Genomic DNA, 25,050 nt, shown 5'->3' on the forward strand with positions numbered 1-25,050 from the left:
GTCTGGCCTGGTTTATAAACTGCCCGGTCCAATAAAGCAGCAGTTACATGACAACAAAGCAGGCCTGCTGCATCTGTAAAGATTTGCTTAGCTTTGCTTTCTTTGGCACATCACTGTTAATAAAAGACAAAGCAACATATTAACATGCACAGGGGGCAAAATGCATTCCAGCAACACATTTGGTTGTTTTTTTGATGGACAGACAGGCTGAAAAATGGAGGAAATGCCAAGTTCCAACCTTGACTCTAGACCTATCAATCTCTGCTGTTGTTGAGTGGCTGGCATCCAGAGACGATGGAAGTGTGTGATCCTGGTCTGTAAAGACTTACACGCCTACAGAGAGCCGGAAAATGAAAGACATCTTCTCTTCAAGCGCCACATCCCGCAATCTGATTTTCAGTGTGCGAACAAAGTGCAACGTTCAAAACCTGCTGTATCTTTCAGTTTCTAAGTAATCAGTGTCTTCTCATAGTTCACGATAGTCTGACTCCACGAAGTAACAATCAGGTACATAATCAGCATTTTATTTTTATTAATTCAGTTCTGTTTGAAGCTCGCATACGGTATAGAGGCCAATATAAGCTCAGCTTCCAGAGGGTCATAGGCTAAAGGAGTGTAAGGGTTGCCAGGTCCATTACCTTTGAGCTCCAGGTCTGGCCCCTCAGATACAGAAGTTGGCACTGGAACCACCGGTAACTGATCTATCATCCAGTTTTTACCTGAAAGACAACAAAAGAATCTGCCTCTTAGAGTTTCATAGATGGACTCATGTGAATGTTCTAGTATTTGGCATATAAAGGCAGACAGGAGAGATTGTTTTTAGTCCCTCTGGTAGATTGTCACCCAGCTGATTTGTAGATATGATCAGATTTCTAGAAATGTATGCTGAAGCTACGTTGTTAGACAGTTTTATTGTTATTGTTAAGGTCAAATTTATCAAGAAAACACAGGAATAACCTGGAATTTGGGGTCACCTTTATACCCCAAAGAAGAACTAAGGTCTAACATGAAAGACAAGCTGGCATGACCTGACACCAGGGTTCCATTCTCACCTGGACACCGTCCTCGATGTGCCAGAGTGAGCGTGCGATCTTTGCAGCGCGCCCTCTGCAGTTCACAACCCGTCTCGTAGCTCCGCCCGTCTGAGCCGCATACCTGCCTCCCCTGTGTCCGCGAGCAGATGATCCCACAGTGGCTGTCTCTGTCTCCAATCAGCCACTGCAAGGAAAGGACATAGCTGTAATACAAATTTCACACATTGACTTTCCTTTCCTTCTTTTCTTTCCTTCTTTCTGTCTTTTTCCTTTCTTTAACAAAGCCTGTATTGAGCTGAAATTGAGACAGGGCCAGAATAATGTACAAATTGGACTCATGGGTCACTTGCCCATTTTGCTTTTCACTGCCTTTCTCACTTTAAGCTACTGTAACATGGGTGTGAGCTGCAGTGAAGCTAATGGGTGTCATTGATCTTTAGATGAAGACAGATTGAATCTTAATTAAATCTTAAAGGAGCCAAACCACACCCACTCCCCAGCACCGCAACAAAAATTGGTACTCGTGATCTATTAGTGAGTCTCTTCTACTCAACAGTTGGAAGATGGCCTTCTTTCTGACAGCAGTAATCGTTCTTGGCTCTGCAGCTGCCTTAAATATATTTAAAGATTTCAGGGGAGCACAGTTTGCCAAAACGATGGATCTGTGGGTAAGTGAAGAAAGCGAGGAGGTGTGCACTGAGTAGCAGAATATGCTGGTGTGAATCGTGCCCAGCAGCATTGCCTGAGCCAAATGTGGCTGAGTAGGATTCAACAAAGAGCATTTGATTTATGTTATTGTACAAGAAATGATGAAACTGACACTTCAGTAAATCTCTAATGAAAATCAAGTGTTTCTCAAGTTAGTAAGCACACTTCACATGCATTTTTCACCCAAAACATCTCTCAAGCATTCACCAGAGAGTTGTTTGCAGGGTCTGAGCTCTGAACCCGACACCCGACCCTCATTGAGCGCAGGTACAGAGGGAAGACGGTGGTGGAAAATCAGACTCAGGCAGAAACAAAGGGCACAGTTTCCATCTCTCAAAGCCAACTAACTCATATCAGAGGGTCTGAGGTCATATTCAGAATGATCCACTGGGATACAGCACAAAGTCACAAGCGAAAATACACACATGTACTGTACACAAGCACAAATTCCCTCTTTCATTCCCTCTCCCCCTGCCCATCCCAAATGCCCAACTCCACAACAGCATTATTTTGAACAACATTGCAAACGTTGCTTGGAGACAGATTTTCTCAGAACATATAAAGAGTAATCAGGCCAACCTGAACAAAGTGTAGATGGTAACAAAGCCAAAGCACTGATGTCATGAATGAGTTGGTGTACAACTGGATCTCATATACAAATGAATCATCAGGAGTTTTCATCTAACTAGCTCTAAATAGATTAACTGCAAATGAATATTTTTTTCCTTTTACTACAGCACTGTGTGTCCACCCAATGCCTTTGTACTGGATTATTGTAAAAAAAAAACCATCCAGACTGCTCCAGGAATTGCCATAATCATTCTGTCTAAACCCTTGGCCTTTCCGCCCATTCTGCACTTTTAAAGCTGCCAGTAAAATCATACTGTAAATATCTGTCGTTAACACTATTTTCCTTAAAAAATATACTTTCATACATCAAAGGACACTTGCAATAATTACTAAGATCTCAATCACTGACCTATTACACTGCTGTCTATTGGAAAAGTTCAACTTAACATGAACATGCTGAAAAGTATCAGTATATACCTTCGTACTGTGCAAGAACATTTCCTCTCCTTGTCAGAATGAAGTTTGGCCATCCATATTGTTTTAGTTCCATATTTATTAACTGTCTCTTTAAGGACGTCTCCAGAGAAACCTGCTCCATTCTGAGCTATGTCGGACCTGAGGTGGTCAAACACTTGTGGTGTGTGCCAAATGTGCACTGCATAGTACTTATAAGGGCTCATTTGTTAAATAGTATATAGTGTGGTCAACTTTGTCAAAATTCAATACACTAAGTAGTGTTCTTATGTGTACTATAATTGGTGTGTTTTGAGTGTGGTCAAGAAGATACTATTGTCCCACAATGCAATGCAGAGTAGAAAGGGAGGAGCTATTCACAGATGGCAGTTTTTGGACAGGTCACTTGGTTCCTCAGCACCAGTGCCTCAGCTACTTCTCCAGTTTATACACACAACTAGTCAGATAATAATAAAAATAGCCTTGCTTTAAAAATGCCGCATCATGGTTCTTTTGGAATTATGTCAACTCACAGCATCAAGCACATCTATTTCCAGTTAGAACATAGGAGTAAGTACATTTATATTTTTGCACACTGCTGCTCAAAATCTTACAATATTTAGAATGATGCACCCAGTACACTCCATAGTATTAGTGTGTAGTATACCTTTGGGACACATGGTAGGTCAATAGCTTTGCACTTTGGGTGTGCCTAATCAAGTGTGTCATGTGTTAAATGCCATTGGAAAAACTGTGATAATACCTCTACCTACCCCAAAGCCAAATTATTTCACAGCTTTAAAACAAAACATACTCTTTGTGAATAAATACATGATTAGGTGGTTTGTTTAGGCAGTTGTTTGCAGTGACATTGTCATGCTGATTATCACTGCTGTCTTTGCTTTCAGCAGTTGCAGACTCCAAACACATTCTGAAGTAAAAACAGGGAGGCAGAGGCAGGAACTTATTTTCTCCTAAAATGGAAGATCACAGAATTCATCTCCACAAACAATGCACTTGGCTTCCCCTCTCCTTCAACCCCTCCAGTGAAACATGAACACTTCCCTGAAATGGCTACAAAAACACATCATATAACAAGGTGAAGGGGAATTTAAACAAAAGGGAATAATCCTTTAGGGGATACAATAAAAACTCCCAACTTGCCTCATCATGACAATACTTCCAGCACAAGCCAGACAGTTTAATGTGACCGTTCAGCTTTGGCAATGACGGTAAAACGGCTCTGGTCAGACAGCTCAGAGTAAAAGTAAATCATGATGTGTCTCCTCATGAAAAACGGCAGACAGGGAGGGAAACACAGCGTGGAGTTTCATTTTTAACTTGTGTGTCCTCCGTTTGGCTTGGGTGAAGGACAGAAATAATTCAGTGCAGTTGGACAAAAAAAAACATGAATTTGCAAAAAGATATATTTTTCCAAACTAAAGTATATTTTTGTGCATGTGTAGCCAACCACCACTGTGAATGCAAAAAAGACACACACAGGCTGCTGTTTTCTCAATAGATCTAATGTGACCAGAAAGCAGTTTATCTATTTGATGAACTGTTAAATGAGTGAATAAGTATCTAAAGTAAAGCTGCTCTTAAAAAGTGATTAAGTTTGATCCAGGTTAAGTCTCCTGTGTTAGAGCCACAGAGTCTGGCTTCTGCCCACAGACTGACCCAGCAGAGTCGTCACATCCCTGACTCACAACCTTAATGGATGCAGCCGCTCTCCCGTCACTGTCATAATAAAAGAATAAATCACTGATTTTGGGGCAGTATTGTCCCGTAAGTAAAAACAAACACTCCTACACGTCTCCCACATTTAGTCCTTTCTTAGTCATCCTGTTCCACCCACAGCCCGCTGCCCAGTAAAGGTGAAAGCAGACAGTCCAATAGAATAAAGTGGATCAGGAAAACTTCTCAATCCTGTTAAGCATTTGTTTTAATTAAGAAAGAAGAAAAGAAAATTAAAGAAATTTAAAATAAAAAGTGTTTATTCTTAGAGGAAACATAATATGAGGAGCCTCATCATTCAACAATACGACCATAGATTTACTCATTTAGCAGCAAAACCTGGAAAACTGGTTGATTGGTTCTTTACTTCTGTGACATATTTACTTTAACATATAATACATTCATGGATTTTGCCAGCTCAGGCCCGACATAACTGGTCAATTAGAGCAGAGTGGGCATTGCAAGATGAGAGTCTTTAAGAGACACTACCTACACAGTAGTTTTACACTCTGTGTGCATGACCATGCTGCAGCAAGGGAGAGTAGAAGTGGATAATTTTGTTTTTGTCACAGCATTGCAAGGGTTTCCCAAAAAAGACTACTGAATAAAAATAGGAAGATGGTGAGGGAAGATGGTTCCCTGTAAAGGAACAAGTTTGCAAATAGAAAACATGAATTACCTCTTTTACCAACCACTGATGACATCACTATTGGCTCATTTCTGCAACACTTATTTTAAACTGTAAAAATGTAGTGTGTAACAACATGAATACATAATCCAATCCCCATAATTCCTTGTACATGGACCAATTCTTTAAAAAAATCCCATTGAAAACATGACAACAAAATCCCACAATGGACGTAACTAATGAAGAGAGAACATACTTTTTTCAAAATAAAAAAGCCCCTCACACAGCAGACAGTATACAGAGCTCCATCTAATCTAATCTGCCAATTCAGACTCTGCTCTGGATCACTGTCACCTCCGGCTCTGATAGTCTCATCCCTCACAACTGTTTCTACTCATGTTCCTCACCACAAGTAAGTGCTTATTAAATGCTTTATTAAAGCTTTTTCACGCTAACAAGCAGTGGATGACAGACTGGATTGATTAAAATTCTCTTAATCAGCTGTAATACATTAGCTGGGTTTGTTGTTTGGAAAAAGCACTGTGATGTAGTTTTGTCACTCCAGACTTTTCTGTGGTTTCCAGCTTACTTAATTCAACCAGAATTGTCCTGATGTGGTAAACCCCACCCCTCTGGTGAACTAAGAAGGTTAAAACAAACATAAAGAGTTATTTTGGGTTACTGTATGACCCAGGTCTGTTTGACAGTAATCAGCTGCTACAGCATTTGCTGATATTATCTCCTGAGAAAAAACAGTCCCTCCTGGGAATCAGACGCACCCGACATCCTACAATCAAAGCCAAATAAACACTCCTAAATTAAACAGACTAACATGTAACAGGAGCTAAGAGGAACATGCAGCTCAAAATAACATAAATTACCTGAAACTGTGGGAAGAAACTCGCTTTCCCTCGCTGTTGAAGATCATTATGTTTCACATCATACATACTGCTAAAGTCAGCACATCAAAGACCCCTCAGGGAATAATCTCGTATTTACAACTGAGAGGTGATTTCCATTAGTTTATACCATATAAAATGTACTAAATGTGAAAATTGTATATAACTTGAGTTAGGGTAAGGTTAGTTTTATTAGTGTTGTTTTTAAAGATAATTTAATAGCATTATTAGCCGTGAGGCGAAGACGAAAACCCCAAATCCTTCCTTCTTCACAAGTAAAACTAATAACACAAATGAAAACCCTGCAATCCTCAAGCATCAAGAATGAAGAATGATACCTGTCAGTGTTAATGCATAAGTATCTGGTATACAATACTTCAAGTCCAAGATTAGAGATGCATCATTGTTCACCCAACAGCATGAACAACCTTAATTGTTGATGTTTTGAATGAGTTTGGAATGAAATCATGAAATCATCAATCAAGATGTTTTGTATTTTTATTTCACAATATTGAATTCATTTGAAACCGATTCATTATCTTAACTAATGCACATTTTGAAAATACTAGACTAACTCATTTCTGCCGCTTCACGCTGCTGCTGACTCTCATTCCCTTAGAGAAAGCTGAGTAGTGCTGCCGTGAGTGAACACAGGCTGAGGAAGGTAGATGCCAACTCGCTCCCTTGATCTTTGTTAATGTTTAAAGCGAAACACAGCCTCACAGAGAACTGCTGGCTGACAAAGGTGAAGGGAAGCTCATCATTTGTGTCATGTTGCGGCTTCTTGCCAATAATGACATACACACAAGAGATGAGAGGAGATGGAGTCAAGGATGAGCAGAAAGTAAAACAGCAGTGACTTACATGATGGTTTGATACTGATGTCTTGAGCAGGAACAATGAGCATGGTGATTCTCAAATTTAACAAGCTGAGTTTCCCAAACACACATACGTGCACAGGCACACACATCCCAGCCAAAAGCAGACAACGCTCTAGAGTCCATATCCACCGCTCATAAAATAAGTGAAATACAAAACCATTGTGCAACCTTTAAAGCATCAGCAAAACATTTTTACTATCACTGGCAGTGAAGCTGTTCCAGCCTGACCCAAAACAGTGGTACAAAGAGAAATAATACAAAATCAATTTTTTTAAGGGCAAGACATGAGCAAAAAGCATATGAAGCATAAGGTGCTAAATAAAGAAGTCCATGTCTGTGTGAGTTACAATAAAAGTTTACTTGACAGTTTTATACATTTACGGTGGTGCTCATTTGTTTTTACTTATACGATACTTATACAAAGTATATGTCTTTCTTTCTAGTTTGTTTCATTCTCTATTCTCTTTGTTTCACAGTCCCAGTCCTGTTTGTTAGCCAGGCTAGCTTCCAGTAACAAGCTAGCAGCAGGAAGCAGGGTTTATATGCATGGCTATATAACTTATTTCTGCACATTTGCCTTGGTTAACAACTGTATTGTTGTGTTTTGTTGTTTGGGTTTAGATTTTCATCCAAGCTAATTAGGAAACATAGCAGTTGGCGCAGTTGTACAAGCTAACATAGGGGTAGCATGATTGTCAACTAACTAGTGTAATGTATAATATAAGTGTCAGGATGAAGTTTTGGTCATAATGTTCATTTTTGGTCGTATTCATGTACAATAAACATCCACATGCTTTCATAAAAATAAAAAAAGTTTATTTAACTACTGGAGTTTAAAGTCATGTTTGCATAGTTTTTATTCTAAAAAGCTGAATTAAAAAACATTATGACGTAAAAGGTTGACAAATTTTGCCATCTGTACAGATGTTTTCTGTCTAGCTTGTTGTTTGCAAATTGCCTGCATAACAATCAAATGTGGAAGAATTTTCTGGAACCAAGTGTTGTAATGAAAGGGTTTGACTTCAGGCTTGAATATGGTCCCAAATGGACACAGACAGCAGCATACTGTATGTGTACACTGGAAAGCAGCTCTGTACATTCTGCAGTTGGCTGTCAGCATACAGAAGCGCGTTCCACAAACATACACTAGGAATCACATACAAGGCTGCAGTCAAGTTTCTGGAGTGGACACTGGCATGGCACAATAGAATCAGGGCACAAGTCTCAAATGTGCAAGGTATCTTTGTGTAATGCACAGAAGTATTAGATGTCAACTGTGCTTTTGTAGTGTTACTACAATGCTGTTTATGTTCAAAACTGCAGTAGGTTCTTCCAGTATGGTGGATGTTTTACCTGAAACTGAAGTTTTATGTATGTTGCTGTATGTTCTGTGAGGAAACTTGACTTAAACAAAAAAGAAAATATGACATTTATGTCTAGAATTGGACAACAACTTTCAATTGGAGTTTAATTTTCCGGGATATTTCTTTGTATGGCTGTCTGTTCGACAGAACAGTCTGTCTGGCTGATACAGTGATAGGATGCCTGTTTCAGAATGTAGAAAAGTGTTTCTTTAACTTATTTTTGTTCACACTGTAATTTTGGATGATCTGTACAGTAGCGTTCTGCCGGACACACAGAATAACACATTTACTTTGTTAAACTATCTGTCTGTGTGTCTGACACCCAGCCAGGTTACAGCTCACTGCTATCTGATCATACAATCTAAAATTTCCATCCAGTTTTGCAGTGTAAACAAAGTGTAAATCCAATGTAAACAAAGATGGCAACAACTGACAACTACTATTACTACTGCTTCTAATAATAATAATACATGTACTGTACTTATCATGGTGACATTGTATGACAAAGGTTACTGCCTCCATGACTTTTGGATATATTAACTTTTTACCATTTTTACTTTGATGGTGAATACTTCACTGTGCAGTCTAGCTGAAAAGGTTAACATTCAAAACTATAAGCCAAGATATGATCATTATTATAGAGATGAGTGGTCTTAATCTGCCATCTAGCCTCCCAATATATCTATGGACCTCATGCAAACATCTGTGATCAGTGGAGCCCATAACAATCCTCTCCACTTTCCTGTTACAAGGGTCAGTGTGAGCTCATTTGATAGCATTGGGGAAGTTAAATCAGATCCTGAGTACTGGAAAAATGTCTTGTCTGTTCTATTTAACTAACAAGAACATGCACCTTGACATGAATGACATCACTGCGTACGCGGAGAAAGGCTTTTGCATGAACAGATGTAGTTTCATTACAAGCCGGCCAAGAGACACAGAGAAATAACGAATGGGAACACAATGAGAACGCAGTCTGCCAGCTCCACTCTAACGTGTGAGAGCCTCATTATCCCCTTTGGGCACAACAACGACAACAACAAACAATAAAAAAACAACACACACACATACATAGATAACATATTACAATTAACATCTAATGCAGCCTTGTGTGTTTGATCATCAGGAGTTGTTGGCATCTCCCCACCAACCTACAAGTGGATTCAAACACAACAAAAGAGGATAAAAATGAGCCAACCTGACAGGTGACAGGCCGATGAAAACTGTCATGACCAAAGTCAGGGCTAATCCTGTGCTGTTATGTACTGTTATGTGAGTTTAACAAGCTAAGTTAATCCGTTTTATCCAATAATTAGCATTTAGTTTTCAGGAAATCTATAAAGCGCATGCCATCCCTCATGCTGTTTCAATTAACACACTTCACTTAAACGTGTTGTAAAAAAGTGGAAAAAATAAAAAGGAACTTATGAAAAGTTGCGGCCTCCTCCCTTTAAATTTCTAATTGGGTTTTGCCGTAAAGAGAAACCTGTAATTTAACATTGTAAAGTATCCATTAAAACAAGGTTCAAGCCTGTTGTGAACTGGCAAGAGCCGAAGAAGCTGGACAGCTTCCACACATGAGGTGAAAAGTGTGTATGACGCTCACAGTGGGAGGCCGCGATTTAGGTTTAACACAATCAAGAACTTGCCCACAACACAATCAGTGCCTGCTACATTCCTGTCAGCTTTCAGTACTCTTTTAAAATTTCATTGTGACGAAATTACGACACAACAAACCTACTCGATTTCACTGTATTGTGAAACTCTGTGCTTATAACTACATACTTATCTACCAATCCAACAATGTCATGCAGGGATTGTCCAGGTGTGGTGAGTTTTCTTTTGTCTTTCTGTCACTGTTATGTCACGAATATGTCCAAGGAGAGAAGTGAACATGAAAGTGTGTGTTGTTATCACCACTTTGCATAGGAACAAATAGAGTACATGTCAAGTACAAAACACAGCAGACACAGATTTCCTGTTAACAGCAGCTCTTCTCTATCAAAGGCTACAATTGTCCGTTGAGATTTCAAAGACACATGTGCACACACCTACACATGCACACACACACACACACACACACACACACACACACACACAGACCTTAACTGAGTACATTTCCTAAAATAATGTAAATAAATATAATTTTGGTTTACAATAATGTCTGCTCCATAACACTTCAGAGGGAAATATTGTGCTTTTATCAGTGCAGGTTGGTCTGTGTTAGGGTAAAAGAACCTTTGCTATCAGTTTGTTTTCAAATCTGTCAAAGGTCAAGGTCACAGGGCAAGGTCAGGGAAGGAATACATTGATATTTATTCTGTTGTGGAAGAAACATCAATTTTGGGGAAAAAGGGTAAAGGTACAATTTAAAAATGTTTTTTTATCAGGTAAAAATACTTTTTATATATATATCAATATAATACTCAATATTATTACACTCTGACAGAGACAATGATGAATTTGGATACATGAATGTTTCATCTAAAACATTGACATCATTTTATAAGAAAATAGGAACATATGACTTGTAATCAGGCATTTTTACACAACAGTATTATGAGTTACTTTAAAAAGGATTTGAACAGTAGATACACTGCTAAAAAGAGCAACACGGTCAAAGAAATCAGATCTGCAGCACAAACCCCCAGGTCATGGTCAAATAACTGAGCTTAACCCTTCATGGGCTCTCGTTGACGATGTCTGAGCAGTTCAGGGACACATCCTGATCCAGACACCCAAATGTTTTTGAGGACCATAGAACTACTTATAAATGAGTATTTCAGTGATTTTGAGATATTCAGAACTAACCTGAAACTAAATCTGATACTTAACATTCCTACTTTTACACTGATGCTACACCCTGGCTATCCCTGCTGTTCCCAGGAAGTCAATTGTGTGGGTCTCACATCAGAATAGATTCCACATCGCCATTGCATACTTAAGCTGAGACCACACACCCACTTGTATCAAAAGAAATGATTAAAAACATGTCAGCTCAGAGGCAAATCTGCCCGGATAGCTTGAAAAGGGAAGAGGAAGTGTTTCTGCTGTTGTGCTAATCTGAGGGATCACGGCGAGCTGTAACTCTTTAAACAGACAGTATTCCTCTCAAACCACACCGAGCGCAAACATTTTCCAAACCATTCAGGAGAAGAGCGCGTGCGCGTGTGTGCATGTGATCGTGTGTATGTGTGTGCATCTGAGCATGTGTGTGAGTACCCTGTAAAACCACAACTATCAGGAAGATCTGCGGGGGGAAACAAAGGTTGAATGAAGTAGCGATGATCCGTGTGCAGAGCTCACTGGCCTCAAATCACAGCGCCCGGACTGCATTTCATTACACTGATTAGAAAGCCCCACGATTGTGCACCAAATACGTTTGCTGATCATGCAGTCATCAGAGGGAAATTGACATATGTAAGCAATTTGATTGGTTGCTGGTGGAGTCACCATCAAAGACATCTGTCAATGTCCCAGGAAATGAAAGTGGAGCTTAGGTGTACAGTAAGAATGTGTGTGTGTGTGTGTGTGTGTGTGTGTGTGTGTGTGTGTGCGTACGTGCGTGAGTGTCTTCTTTCTTGGTACACTGTTTTTCTGTTACACTGTTTGTGTGTATCCTCGGTATGTGATGATTTGCATTCAGTGTGTCTTATTTGTAGGTATGTAGGTTTATTCAAGCCACAATGAAGTATTTGAAAGTTACGTTTTGTGAGAAAACTGAATTGCCATGAAATCTGTTTTAGATAGTCACCAGAGGTTGATTGCTGACGGGTTTGTTTACACACATGACCTTTAACCTTCCACTGCCATCACACACTCCTCTTAACCAACATTGTTCCATGCCTTGTTATTGTGAAAGCTAAGTGCTGAATTTCCATAAAGATAGAGAGTAGTAGATATTGATGATCCCCTGAGGATCAAACCTTATATGTTGGTGACCCTATGATCAGCAGCACCATCTGGCTTCATTTTCCAAATACGCACAAGTGTCTGTGTTTAAAGAGCAGATCGAAAAACAGTTACTCAGTGCATTCAAGCGACAAAAATGTCAGCCAGAATCCAGAAAGATTTCCAGCCAATATTTCCAGCCCCATGAGGATAAATCCTAATATTTCTTCAACCACCTGACCTTTCCCTTTATCACTTCTATCAGCCTACATTCACTTTGTACATCTAAATCTCAAAAGCAGACAGACAATAAATTTACTAAACACATTTAGGCTCCCCAGAAGATGTAAATCTATCTATTACACAATGTAACTAATGGTCAGATTGCCATAAAATTGCTGCAAAAATTCATGATAGCCAGAGGAGCATATGGTCACACCTGCATTACACTACCAAGTCAGTTGTGCTGCTTCAGTTTACTTCTAACGTTGATGATTCCATGACTGTTTCTCCCCAAGAATTAATTTTCAAAGAGCATTTAAATCATTAGTATGTCAAAGTACATCACCATTAGCTGTTTTTAGTATTTCCTAATCAGAAACTGCTGCTGAAGTTGGACAAAGTTATTCTAAAAAGTTTATATTTCATGACTTCTTTTTGCAGAGTGAGGCCAAACTATGACCTCATCACTTTGCCAAGAATGTTTTCTCCTATAAAGACTACAAGGAATAATGTGTACAGAACATCAATTATGGTGTTGTTGCACATTAACAGATAAATCTAGAAACTACCACAACTACCAACCATCTTCCATCAATCTGTGGCGAGGATGACACTAATTCACTCATAAACAGTATCTGACTTCATGGTAATGGTTGTAAAAGTCTGGCTTTGTATTCATGAAAAAGTGAAATAAGAGTGCAGTTAGTTGGGCCTTGGAGGATGTGTGCGCTCTCTGCGTGAACTCTAGCTTTATTAAAGTTGCAGTACTTGATATGATACTGGAGTTCTCTATCCACCATTGTATCTAAAATATTTTGGACCACTTTCATTTGAACAGCTGCCCTTAGTACTGACAAACAAATTCCCAGCACATTGCTTGAATGGTTAGAATTCCTTCAAAGTCTGATTCATTTGTCACATTTCCTCTTTAATTATTTATTCTGGTGTAGTTTAGCCTTATAGGGGCAGAATGCCTGCTGAAGTGACTGGTTACTGGTTTTAAGTTGGACTATTTGTATTCATGTTTTTTCTTTCCTCACCTTCTTCATTCATTTGTGCAACATAAGTATAATTATGACTCGCCACCTCCACATACAACAATCACGCACATGCACCTGCATCCATACACACATGCAGACGCAGACTCACACCTGCACTGTGGCTGTGATCTACCTCACACCAATAAAAAGGCTTTTGAACCACGGCCCTGCTTTGCTGAGCTGAAGGTATGCGTTCTTGGCCGACCGGACGCTCCAGCCTGGCTATTTATTTGTTTTTCAATGACTTTATGAGTTTTCACTGATGGTCTCGCAGAAATATGCACTCAACCCATTTTCTAATCTCATCCTTGGCACGTACAGGTAGATTTGATGAGAGGGATTAAGGGTGTATTGTAACAGGTGGATTTCATTCCTTTTTTTAAAGTGCTGATTTCCAAACACATTCCCCCTGGGAAAAGATTTTTGCCTTGTTAGACAATCATTACTACTCCACACAAGAAATCTATGAAATATTTATTGATTATTGTGTTTGGTAGATTTAATCTGGTTTGATTCATTTAGAATGAACCTATCTGATTTGATCTTCCTCAGACTGTGGATAAAGTTTCATGTTCATAGTTATTGCTTTGTCTTTGGCAGACTATGAGCTGTCAGTCATACAGTTACTATACATTGTTACAGTTTGATGTACTTATACTATACTTGACTATTTTCAGTTTGTGTTATTTTCTACTTCTACTCCACAGTGCTGCAGAGGGAAATATTGTACTTTTTACATTTAGCTTTTGACATTTATCATTTATAAGAATTAAACTTCAAACTTAAAAATTAAGACCATTTTGCTGCACTAAAAACCTTGCATGTGAGCCTTCTTCCAACATAATGGTACAATCTATTAGGCAAATTAGGAAGATTTGGACTACAAGGTTTGACAGCTGGAGTATGTTAATACACAGGATCAACAAAAAATCCAAGAGTCTCAATATTTCAATGAGACACTTTTTATTACCAGTTTAGAGATTTTTAGTTGAAATTTCCATCTTGAACATATTATTACTATTCCATGCTTATGATTATCAACTTTAGAATGAAAGATTTTGCAGTTGTAATCAATTTCTTCCACCACTGTGAACTGCGGTGCACTAGTACCATAGGAAAATGCTGCGCCGCTATCCAAAATCATCACATGTCCTTATTATCGCAATCGTGCTGTCCTCCTACTAGCAGATGAATGAAATACTAAAACAATAACAGAGAAATCTCTCAGCAACTTCATGCTGAGATGTGCATATTTAAACAGACTTATCTGAACTGCACAAACAGTTAGAGGCGAAATGTCTGAATCATCAGCACCTTAAAGCTCTCTCAATCTACCACTGACTTGATTTCCCCAATCCTGAGTAATGTTGGACATGCACGCTTATTGCCTCACAGGGTCTCTGAGGGTATGGGAGAGGAAGGGTGCTACGTGCTGAAGTTTGATTTCACCCCTTGTATCAATGTGGAAAGTGGGGGTGTGAATCCCTGTGTTACAGCAGCTGTGAGCAATGTTAAAAGTATCTGCTGCGGTGTGAGTGGGGGTGTGCAGTAACAAGTTGTGACCGTGTTATTCCTCCTTGGTGCCCGAGTCGTGCCAGGAGGATGATGAAGTGGATGCACTGATCGTTTTACACGATGGGGGAGAATGTGATAGCAATGCAGTGATAGTGTGCTGCATCTGGGACAATTAGTTTCTGCAGAATAAGCTCCAACATTTCATCACTGCTCCAGTTTTATCTCTAAAATGTCAACTTTACAAGCAACAGCAACAGCCTTGTTTTCAGATTGACCACCCTGTGTTTTGGAGTTTGTCCAAAGTGGTTTTGAAAGGGTTTCATAAGAGGCTGATAGAGTTTCTGAGCCCACAAACGAGCAACAAAACATTTAAAGTTGAAATGTGAGAATCAACAAAAGTGCAGTCATGAGCCAAAGTTTCATGTCCAGTAACAAACTCAAGCAACCCTTAACAACAGGACCACTCAGTTATCTGTCACAGGACAGTACTTGCAGTACCAGGGTTGATTGATAAGTTCTGACCCTGAAAGTGCCCCCCCACTCCCCCCTCACACACACACACACACACACACACACACACACACACACACACACACACACACACACACACACACACACACACTCTAGGCTCTACCTCACATCACATCATCAGCCAAGAAAACCTCTATGAAACTGGAATGATATAATCCTAACAGAATCTTTAAGAGGAATGTGTCAGTTTATAGTGGAAAACACACCGAATGTCTTTTGTACTGGGTTCAGAACTTATCAATCAACCCCTACGTTTTATGACCAGTCGAAAAACAATTATGAAGTAACAACAAACATGTGATTATGCAAAGCATTGAAGCCCTTCCTGAGAAGTCTTGACCAAGACATGTTGTGTGGGGGGTTCAAAGGCATTTGGAAATAGTTTCAATATGTGGGTGAGTGCTCCATATTCATCTCCCACTGAGTCATCTTCCCCCTTCTAACCGCAAATATTATAGTGCATCTGTGAATTGAAACAATGCTGATCCCCTCCGCTTAACATCACTTATTTCCCTCTGTCTGCCTCGTCAGTGCCATGGGTATTTGCAAAACACTTGAACAAGAAGGGGGACAACTAAAGCAGTGTGTGAGAGAGGAGGGGGGAGAGAAGAAAGAGAGATGGAGATAAAAGACTGACTAAGACATGTCCTACTACAAGAACAAGGATGGAGGAAAACCTCTGGGCCTTTTTGCCAAATACATTTCTCTAATCCAAAGGTACTAAAATGGGTGTTTCTGATGGTTTTAACCTTCAATTCACCGCCTGAAAAGACCGAGATCAGGACCAGAGTTTCTCTCTAACTCCATGAAATCTTTGGCCAAGAATAAAATCAGCTGAACTGACTTTGAATCACTAAACACAGCCAAGTAGAGTATAGCAGCCGATCAGTCACTTCCCAACAGTACTTCAACCCAGAGACAGTTTCCCAAGAAACCCTGCAATATAAATACTGTGCTGGGATCTGAAACCCTGTGGAAGTTTGTTCAATACAGTTTATGGGACTTGGGGGGGAGACAATGCCTTAACATACAGTATATGTGGTCTTGTAAACACACAAATTCATTTATTCCCCTCATAAGAGCTTGTAAATTAGGCTTTATACTGACTTTGGAAATCATTCAAATGTCCTCAACTATGCTCTTCTAATTGTTTTTCTTGATTTATTACTTATATCTGATATGGCACCATGATTAAGGTTTGCTTATGATCTCTCTATAGATCTAATATAAACCAGAAATCTTTATCGTCATTAAAAACATCACTATCTGATCTATTGTTGTCTTTCAATTCTCCTCAGAAGATATTATTTCAAACATATTTGGCGAAACTACAGTTAAAATCGCAAAATCACGCGAGCCGAAGAAAAACTATGCAGCGCGATTACAGTTTGCGTGAAATCTTTAGCGCTATTCTGACAGTTCGTGCAAATAAATCCAGCACAGATTTGCAGTTTTTGTAACAGATTGCATGTGATGCAATGGAGGTTCAGAGCGTGTGTGTGGAGGTAGAGGACACAGGTACACACTCACCCGTGGACCGGTCGGTTTCTGTGCGGAGACTTGAGGCAGATGACAGAGAAACAGCAGCGGCAAAAAGTGAGAAAAGGTAAACATAAGGAATGTCGGCAATAACATTATTGATATGAAAGTGTTAGAAGCTGCAGGTAGACTGGGCGCTCTCTCTCTCTCTCTCTCTCCCTCTCTCTCTCTCTCTCTGTTTCCGTCTGTCAGTCTGATGAGCAGCAGGTCCAAAAACTCTCCAAAAAACAAAACAAAACCAAAAAAATCCTTCACTTTCCCCTTTTTTTTACTTCTTCAACATCTATTCACATAGTGCCGTGACGTGACGTGAGTGGGCTGACTGACTAGATCATGACTCGGAGGTGACCATCGTGCCTGCGTGTATCCACAGCGGGAGGATCAGCTGTTCATCTCGGCTTCCACAGGTTGAATCCCCCCCTGGATCCATTTGCAGCTTCATTAAAAAGCGAGGGAGGGGCGCCGCGAGCTATGACTGACAGTCAAGCGGGCCAATGGCAGCGAGGAGGCGGGGTTTAGTCGTTAAAGTCACGCCCCCTTTACTCAGCTCTGCGCCTCGCCTCACACCGGGATCCTTCACATAAAACAGGTGTGATCGGAAAAGGGGGAAATAAGTTTAGAAAGAGAATCGACCCGAGTGTGTTTGCGTCAGTGTGTGATTCTGTGAGGAGGTTGACGGATTGTGGGGTCAACTCTCCATTCAGACACGCATGAAGCTGCACAATAAGCCTGCCGTGACATTTAGCCTGTGTACTTGGGTTACAATGGAAAACATCTATTGAGTGAAGTCAATAGCTGTCACAAGCACAGCAGGAGGGCAGCCTGTGTGTGTGTGTGTGTGTGTGTGTGTGTGTGTGTGTGTGTGTGTGTGTGAGAGAGAGAGAGAGAGAGAGAGAGAGAGAGAGAGAGAGAGAGAGAGAGAGAGAGAGAGAGAGAGAGAGAGAGAGAGAGAGAGAGAGAGAGAGAGAGAGAGAGAGAGAGAGAGAGATCCAGTAGTTTAACTTTCATTGCATTTATTACCTAATGATTGCTTAAATTCTATAATTTTAAGATTGCGTCTACATTTCAGGTTCAGTGGTAGTGTGATATTGCCATTCATGATTAACTCTTAAATTGCCACTTAAATTTCCCCCTCTAATTTTAAGAAAAGACACATCTTTGCATTACAGACACTACTATGTGTTATTAATACTGAGGGAGATATTCTGGTGTTCTCATTCCCCTTCTTTCGGTCATAAGTTGAACATTCACATTCATTTGATCCATCGTTTCTTCTGTTGTTTCTTCTCTATTTCATTTAGTCATACCTTCTATCACTCTGGCTCATTCTATCTTTTCTTTCGGTTTATCTGTTCTTTTGCTTGTTCCACTGTTCTTGCGCTCATTCAATGTTTCATTCCATTGTTTGTTCGTTCTGTTTTGTATCGTTTTATAGTGCAGTATACCACTGAATTATGTAGTATACTGTATCGCTCTGTGTGTTGTGGATGAACTGCCTTATTGTAGAGCTCCACCTGTGTGTCTTGCAGAGTTTGGGATTAAACGCGTTAAATGCCGTTCCTCAGCACACCATTGTAAACTACCTCACCCTCTCAACTTCTGGCTCCCACGTCGTGATTGGCTCTGTGCTCTTTCTCTCTCACCATCTTTTCCCTTTCAGATAAATTGTGTGGCCCATTGAGAGCGAGTTAAAAAGAAGGAGCAGTGAGTGAAGAGCTGTGAGCGAGGGAAGCCCAGTGTTGAGTGCAGGTGTCCAGCTTCAGTTCAGCAACCCCTCAATCCACAGAAACACGGGCTTTTAAGAGCTGAAAAGGGCCATCCGGTCACCCTTTGGTGGAATGGGTGACTGCCCCCCCCCATCCCATTCTCAGTCTTTGTCCCTATAGATATTTTTTAATTGTTGGCTATGACAGTTGAGCGGCTTTTTGAGAGCCTCAGTGAAGAGCCTTGTAATTAGAGCTATTGAGCTGCTGGAATTGGCACAATTAGGGTCAGCATTAATGATTTCTGTGTGCACCGGGCGGCTTCAACAAAGGGGGATTTTTCCCAGAAAGATGGAGAGATTTTTATAAAGAGGGTCAGGGCCAAACACTTGTACATAAAAGGAGGACTTAGCAAATTCGAGACACTGAGCGATCTGCAGTCTTGGACCACCGTAGAGGCTTGCAAGTCTCTCAGCGATGCAATCCACACAGTATCATTATCAGGGCTGTGAGAGGTGGGATGCGGCCCCGCTCAGGTCCCACAGCCTGCTGCACTCATGTCCTGGTCCGAGTGGAGAAATAGCTGTGGGAGGTGAGGATGAAGTAAGGGGGCGGGAGTGTACGAGGGGGAACAGGAGTGTCTCTTGGAATGTTAACGAGATCAGTTTATATCTGCTTTCCCCTTTTTCTGTCCCTCCTCATCACTCTGCGTTCAACCCTCCACCCCTGACAAAGAGAAACAGTTTTGTTGTAGGGAAAGCACGGCTCCACACTTTAATTCTGTTGTCATTTGGCCAAGCATGAAAGAAAATCCTGACAACAAAAACAAAAAGGAATGAATGAGCATGTTGAAAGGGAATGTACTTCCCAATTACTGCGGCGGCTCCTCCAAAGATGCCCCGGCCGCTGTTCCCCCGCCGGCTTATACCGACTACGTACGGCCGAAAATTAGCAGGTGTCTGTGGACACAGAAACAGAGTGAAGAGGTCAAAGGCCACCCAGAGATCTGACAGAGAGGGGGGGGGGGGCTCAGCACAGATGTTCAGCCGTGATGTCACATGTTCAGAAGGTGCAATTTATATACACACACACATGAACACACACATAGAGGTCAGATGAATGACACAGGCAAATACTAACACACACTTTTTGTGATTTTGTAATTATTCTACAGTCATTGTGGGCTGAAAATGTTCACATTTACTGTTACAGATGTAGTAACTTCTTCTTTCACACCTTGTTCTTAGCTTTTACTCCAATTAGTCCAATTTGTCTTGTTATTGAATTGTTGAATTCTATCTTTCCTTATTTGGTTTTTCCTCTTCTTTCCTTCTTTCTTTCCTGACTTCTGAATCATTTGAGAACTGAATTTGATCATTCTAATGTTTGTTCCATTGTTTAATCTCTAGTACCTTTGTGTGTTTCTCTTTGTTCTGTTATTCGTTCCATCATTGCATCATTTTTCCCATTTTCTATGTATCTTGCTATTGTTTGTTCTATCATTTATTATGTCTGTCTTTCTGTCATCATTTGTTTGGGTTTTTTTTTTTTAACATTCCATCATTTGTTCTATCCATTTGTCACTCTTTTCTTTGTTGTGTCATACTATCATGTGTTTAATCATTCCATCTTTGTCCCATCTATCATTCCTTCTATCCCATCATTCATTGTATGTATTGGATCATTTATTTGTTCAATTCAGTTGTTTTGAACAAACTTGGGTGGAAAACATTTCTATATTGTAAAACTCTAATATCTAATATCTGTGGTGCTTTTTGCAATGAGCGCACAACATGAACAGCGTTGTTGGACAATGTCTGATCACTTTGTATTGTCAAACAAGACCAAACACAGTCACTGACCTGAATGAAAGGCGAACAGAGGTATGGGGGCTGGAGGTGTGTGTGTGTGTGTGTGTGTGTGTGTGTGTGTGTGTGTGTGTGTGTGTGTGTGTGTGTGTGTGTGTGTGTGTGTGTGTGTGTCTGGGGGTGGCTGTGCTGAATGGAAAAATCAGAGGTCAGATAGCGAGCCCTCTCCTTTTTAAGTCTCATCTGGATTTCATTTCATAAATTCCACATATTTTACATGTACTGGCCGCAATTTTCACTTGCTCCTGAAAACAAGGAGCGGCGGAGCTCTGGGCTGGCCAACAGTCCTGGATCACATATTACCCTCTTCAAACGCACACAGAACCTGATGTGGAAGCAGGCCCGGTGACAGAAACACACACAAGATCAATTATCCATTACAATGATCAGAGATGTGAGGGATTTTACACAGAGAGACGGAGTGAAAGAGAAAGCGGCAACAGAGAGCCATGGGTGTGAAAAGGGCTATTGAGTCTGAACTGGGGTGTCCCGCACCTGCGCTGTCTATTCACCCCACTGTTTACACACTGTCATCCACAATTAATACCTCCTGGGGGCTGGGCTGCCTGCCCTCTACAGGGCCCCTGGACCCATCCTGGGCTCTTATGGATGTCTAATTGAGCATACTGCTCTCTTGATTGAATTAACAGCTCTGTCTCTGGGACCTTTTCCCCTTCCAAACGAGGAGGGGGACAGTTCCACAGCCACATGGGACCCCTGTACCGTCCCACAGAAGACAGAGCAGAGGGAGGGGAGACGGTGGGGGGTTGGCTGGAGAAAGCGAAAGGGTCAGAAGGGGAGAGTTGTTGAAACTGTCCAGAAAACGTGTCCCTTTCTGTTGGCAAAGCCGAGGCTGGAAATGTAAACCGGGGGCAACCAGAGGTCCCAGTCTTCACAGGACCAACAGGCCAGTTTGCACAGTCCTGCAGGGCAGTGAGTGTGAAGGACAAATGAGACAAGAGTGGACTGCTATGTACACCCAACATCCACAGATACGCACACAGTTTGACTGATTATGAGGTAAATCATATTGTTTCAACATTTACATCATGATGTGATATTAAACCTTCACTGGAAAAGATGGAGACTGTGGATGAAACCTTTCTAACCTTACACTGCATGAAGTCATAAAATAATGTGATCACGGGTCAAACCATATGACCGTCAGCATACATTTACTGAAGTAGCTACTGTATGTTTGTGCTTCTACTATATTTCAAAAAAGAAATATTGTAATTCTCACTCCACTACATTTATCTGACATTTAACATGAGATGAACTCATAATGTATCACTATTGTCTTTATTTCTCTCCCTCTTTCCAAATCATCTTTCTCTTCAGCTGTCTCCTTGATTCCTTCATGCTGTGCTCCATGTGGTCTCTCCCCTTTTTTTCCCTCACAGTCATTCATTATTTACCTCTGTCTCAATTCTTCACTTTATTTTGCTTATATGATGGTATTTTACTGCTAATACTTTAATTTGACATTCAACACAAACAAAGTATTTTTCCTCTGTAAGCTCACTACTTTTACTTAAATCTCTGTCTAATCTAAATAACTAATTTGGATGATTATTTAGTATTTCCCTTATTATAATTTATTCCAAACTCTCCCAAATTACGATATACAGAGTAGTTAACAGAAGGATGATAACCTTTCTCCAATAACTAATCTCCAATTTACTTGATGCATTTTGTACCAAAAACATTGATAATTTTACACTTTGACAGTTTTACTCTCAAACAATGTACTCTTAATAACTTATTTACCTTCATGTAAACACAAATTGTGAATTTCCACCCCTGCTGGCGTTTAAAGGCCCACATCAGCCCTCCATCTTATTCTATCCTATTTATGAAGTCGTACTATTTTTCTTTTTTCTGGATCGTGGAAACAGATTATGTAAATTCATGAATACAACAGAAAAGCTGACTTGGGTCACTGACCAACTATGAGAACCTGTCTGAAAACCTAATAAACTTGCTAAATGTTCCACTCTGAGCAAACAGCCTGCCGTGTCCCCTTGGCACCATCCTCTACAATAGTAGTAAAATATCATAATGTGGAAAATCAGAAGCACTCCGCAGAGGTGGAAACACAGCGGGAGCAACTGCCTCCTCTTTATTTCCAAGTCTGTAAAAGAGTAAGCCATGTCTCTATTCGTATTTGTCAAAGTTCAATACACACATGGTGCTGGAAATCAGAAAAGTGGATGGATATGACGCGGGTGAATTCATCTCCACTGAGCCTGCTTGCTGTCAGAGTCTTGCAGCCAGACGTGGTGTTTGTCTGAGTTGCCTGGGTTTCTGTCATCTCTGGGCTGTATCCATGTGTTGCCTCTGTATAAAAATAGGCTTTGTGAAGTGGACTGGACTGTTCATAGATCCTCCTTAACTGCACTGATACTGCTGCAGCTTTGTTATTCTAACTCCACCCTCCTTAATCAATCACTTGCTGGTAGATCTCCCAGTCCTGCAATAGATTTACCAAAGTGAGAGAGCTAATTTAGACCGACTTTGCACTCCCACAACATTATGAACAATATCCTTGAAAAATATTCTGCATGTCAGTAATCCTGCAGTAAAATGTAGGCTTTTAGATCTGCAATCAGAACACAGACTTCTTTCTCCATGTGCTTTATTACATCTAAACATGCAACACTGGTTTTGGTCGTTACTAACACCAGAGGAAACCAGAGGAATTAAATCAGTATCAGCATATAAAACCACTGCTACTTCTTATTTACTAAACCATTTGTTGGTTCTAATTGTCTCTCCTTGTATCTGCATTTTTTTGTGTTTGTGTGGCTCCTTTTTGCTTAAATCTAAGTAAATCTTTTTGGGTGCAGACGACCTCAATATTTATCATCTGAATCAGATACAGCAGGGTTCCTTCTCTGAAGTGGACTGTAATGGGATTTATATATCTCCACAACGACACAACTCATTCACTGTGTATCAGGGGAAATGCAGCCTGTTGCCTTTACTAGATTGAATCATACATACTGAGGATAATGTCACTTTCCTGCCTTCTTCAAAATATTTAGTTTAGTTTTGGGAAAGGAAAAAGTCCGGAGTACCACAAAACAAATTCCTGTTCACATACAGTACTCACTCTACAACTGAATGTGATCTGGGTTCTGGCTCCTCTAGACTGGTTCCCAGTGTACCAGCCTCTGGGTTCCATGACAGTGCAGACCCGCTCACCTCTCGATGAACCCCCAGTCCAGCTTTGGAGGGGAGCATGGCCTACCAAAAACAAAAAACCCGAAAAGAATTCTGTGGAGCATACCCCTGCACCAGTGAACTGTGCAGCTAGCACCCCATGCCCCCTCTCACCCTTTCACCCCCCTCCCAGACCCCATGCCCCCAGTTAACAAGCCAGCCAGCACGTTCCCTGTTGTCACTTGTTACCCGCTGTCCCTCTGATACGACTCGCGGGTGGGGCCAATTAAACTCGCACTGTTCCCCATACCGGGTCAAGAGTTTAGTGGGTCATCATCACTTGTGATTTCCACCAAGAGTTATCTAATCCTCCATCATCTTTCTCTCTGGAACCAGACCCTTCAAAAAGCACAGATAATAAGTGGAGTGGTAAACAAATGCAAAACCCAACTGGCAGACAAAGATTTTTTTTATTTTTATTAATTCATATGCAAAAATATATGCATACACCAAAACTAAAACTATACTCAGATAGGTTAAATGCCTCAAATTAAACTCAATTTGTAAGATTAAGAGACAGACTACTTCACTAAATTTAATAATAAACTGTCAAATCTTACACTAGTTAATATAACAGTAGACTGAGGTGCATAAGCATCATTTAAGGATAACGTCTGTGAAGGATCAACTTCAACTTTTTACCTCTTAAAGTCACTTATTTCATGTACATAACACTTTTATTTGAAATATGGAAAATTCAAGGTTCTGCAGAGAATAAAAAAATTGCAAAAAAAAAAAATTCCACAGACGTTAATCAATCATTTCAATCTGTGTATTTATTAGTCGTAGTTACTAGTAGTGATTACTGTAGAATCTGTAGTTATTTCCACAGTAGTAGTCTGTATTTTACAATTAGTTCTAAAACTATGATAGTAGTTGTAGTAGTTGTTGCTGTGCTGCCGTATTTGTAGCCACATCAGCTGTTATCTAAAATAAGCAGCAGTAAAAGTAGTGATTACACAGGTAGATATGGTAGCTATGTATCCCATATATCCTCCTCTTAGCATTCTATTTGTGTTATGGCATTTATTTTTCAGGCAATTGTTGTTCATTGTCACATTATTTTATATTAGGTTGTGTTTGGGGAATTATTTGGGAGCAAAATCCATCAAATGATTGAAAAGGTTTGGCACCATTTACAGTATCTGCAACACAATGTTCAACAAAAACAATGGGTTTAGTATTAATGTTCAAAATTCTGTTTTTGTAAGTTTGCAATAAAGATTTAGTCCGTCGTTTAAT

General features: G+C 40.3%; 1 protein-coding gene across 11 annotated transcripts in view; it reads right to left on the reverse strand.

Moving 5' to 3' along the window:
* Positions 1-17,430, reverse strand: part of smoc1 (SPARC related modular calcium binding 1) — a 44,688-nt gene extending 27,258 nt beyond the window's left edge. For 10 of the 11 annotated variants that reach the window (XM_076157792.1, XM_076157791.1, XM_076157790.1 and 7 more), the window contains exons 1-3: positions 17,004-17,421; positions 1,053-1,218; positions 639-719 (exon numbers count right to left, since the gene is read on the reverse strand). In XM_076157792.1, coding sequence (XP_076013907.1) covers positions 639-719; positions 1,053-1,218; positions 17,004-17,108 — 352 coding nt within the window. In that variant the 5' untranslated portion in view covers positions 17,109-17,421. Of the gene's footprint in view, positions 1-638; positions 720-1,052; positions 1,219-17,003 lie in introns of all 11 variants that reach the window. The other variant, XM_076157789.1, reaches the window with a different exon arrangement.
* Positions 17,431-25,050: the final 7,620 nt, after the last annotated feature.

Source organism: Genypterus blacodes, unplaced genomic scaffold, assembly GCF_046128005.1.
Source record: "Genypterus blacodes isolate CSIRO-AG114 ecotype Tasmania unplaced genomic scaffold, CSIRO-AGI_Gbla_v1 ptg000073l_1, whole genome shotgun sequence".
Taxonomy (NCBI): Eukaryota; Metazoa; Chordata; class Actinopteri; order Ophidiiformes; family Ophidiidae; genus Genypterus; species Genypterus blacodes.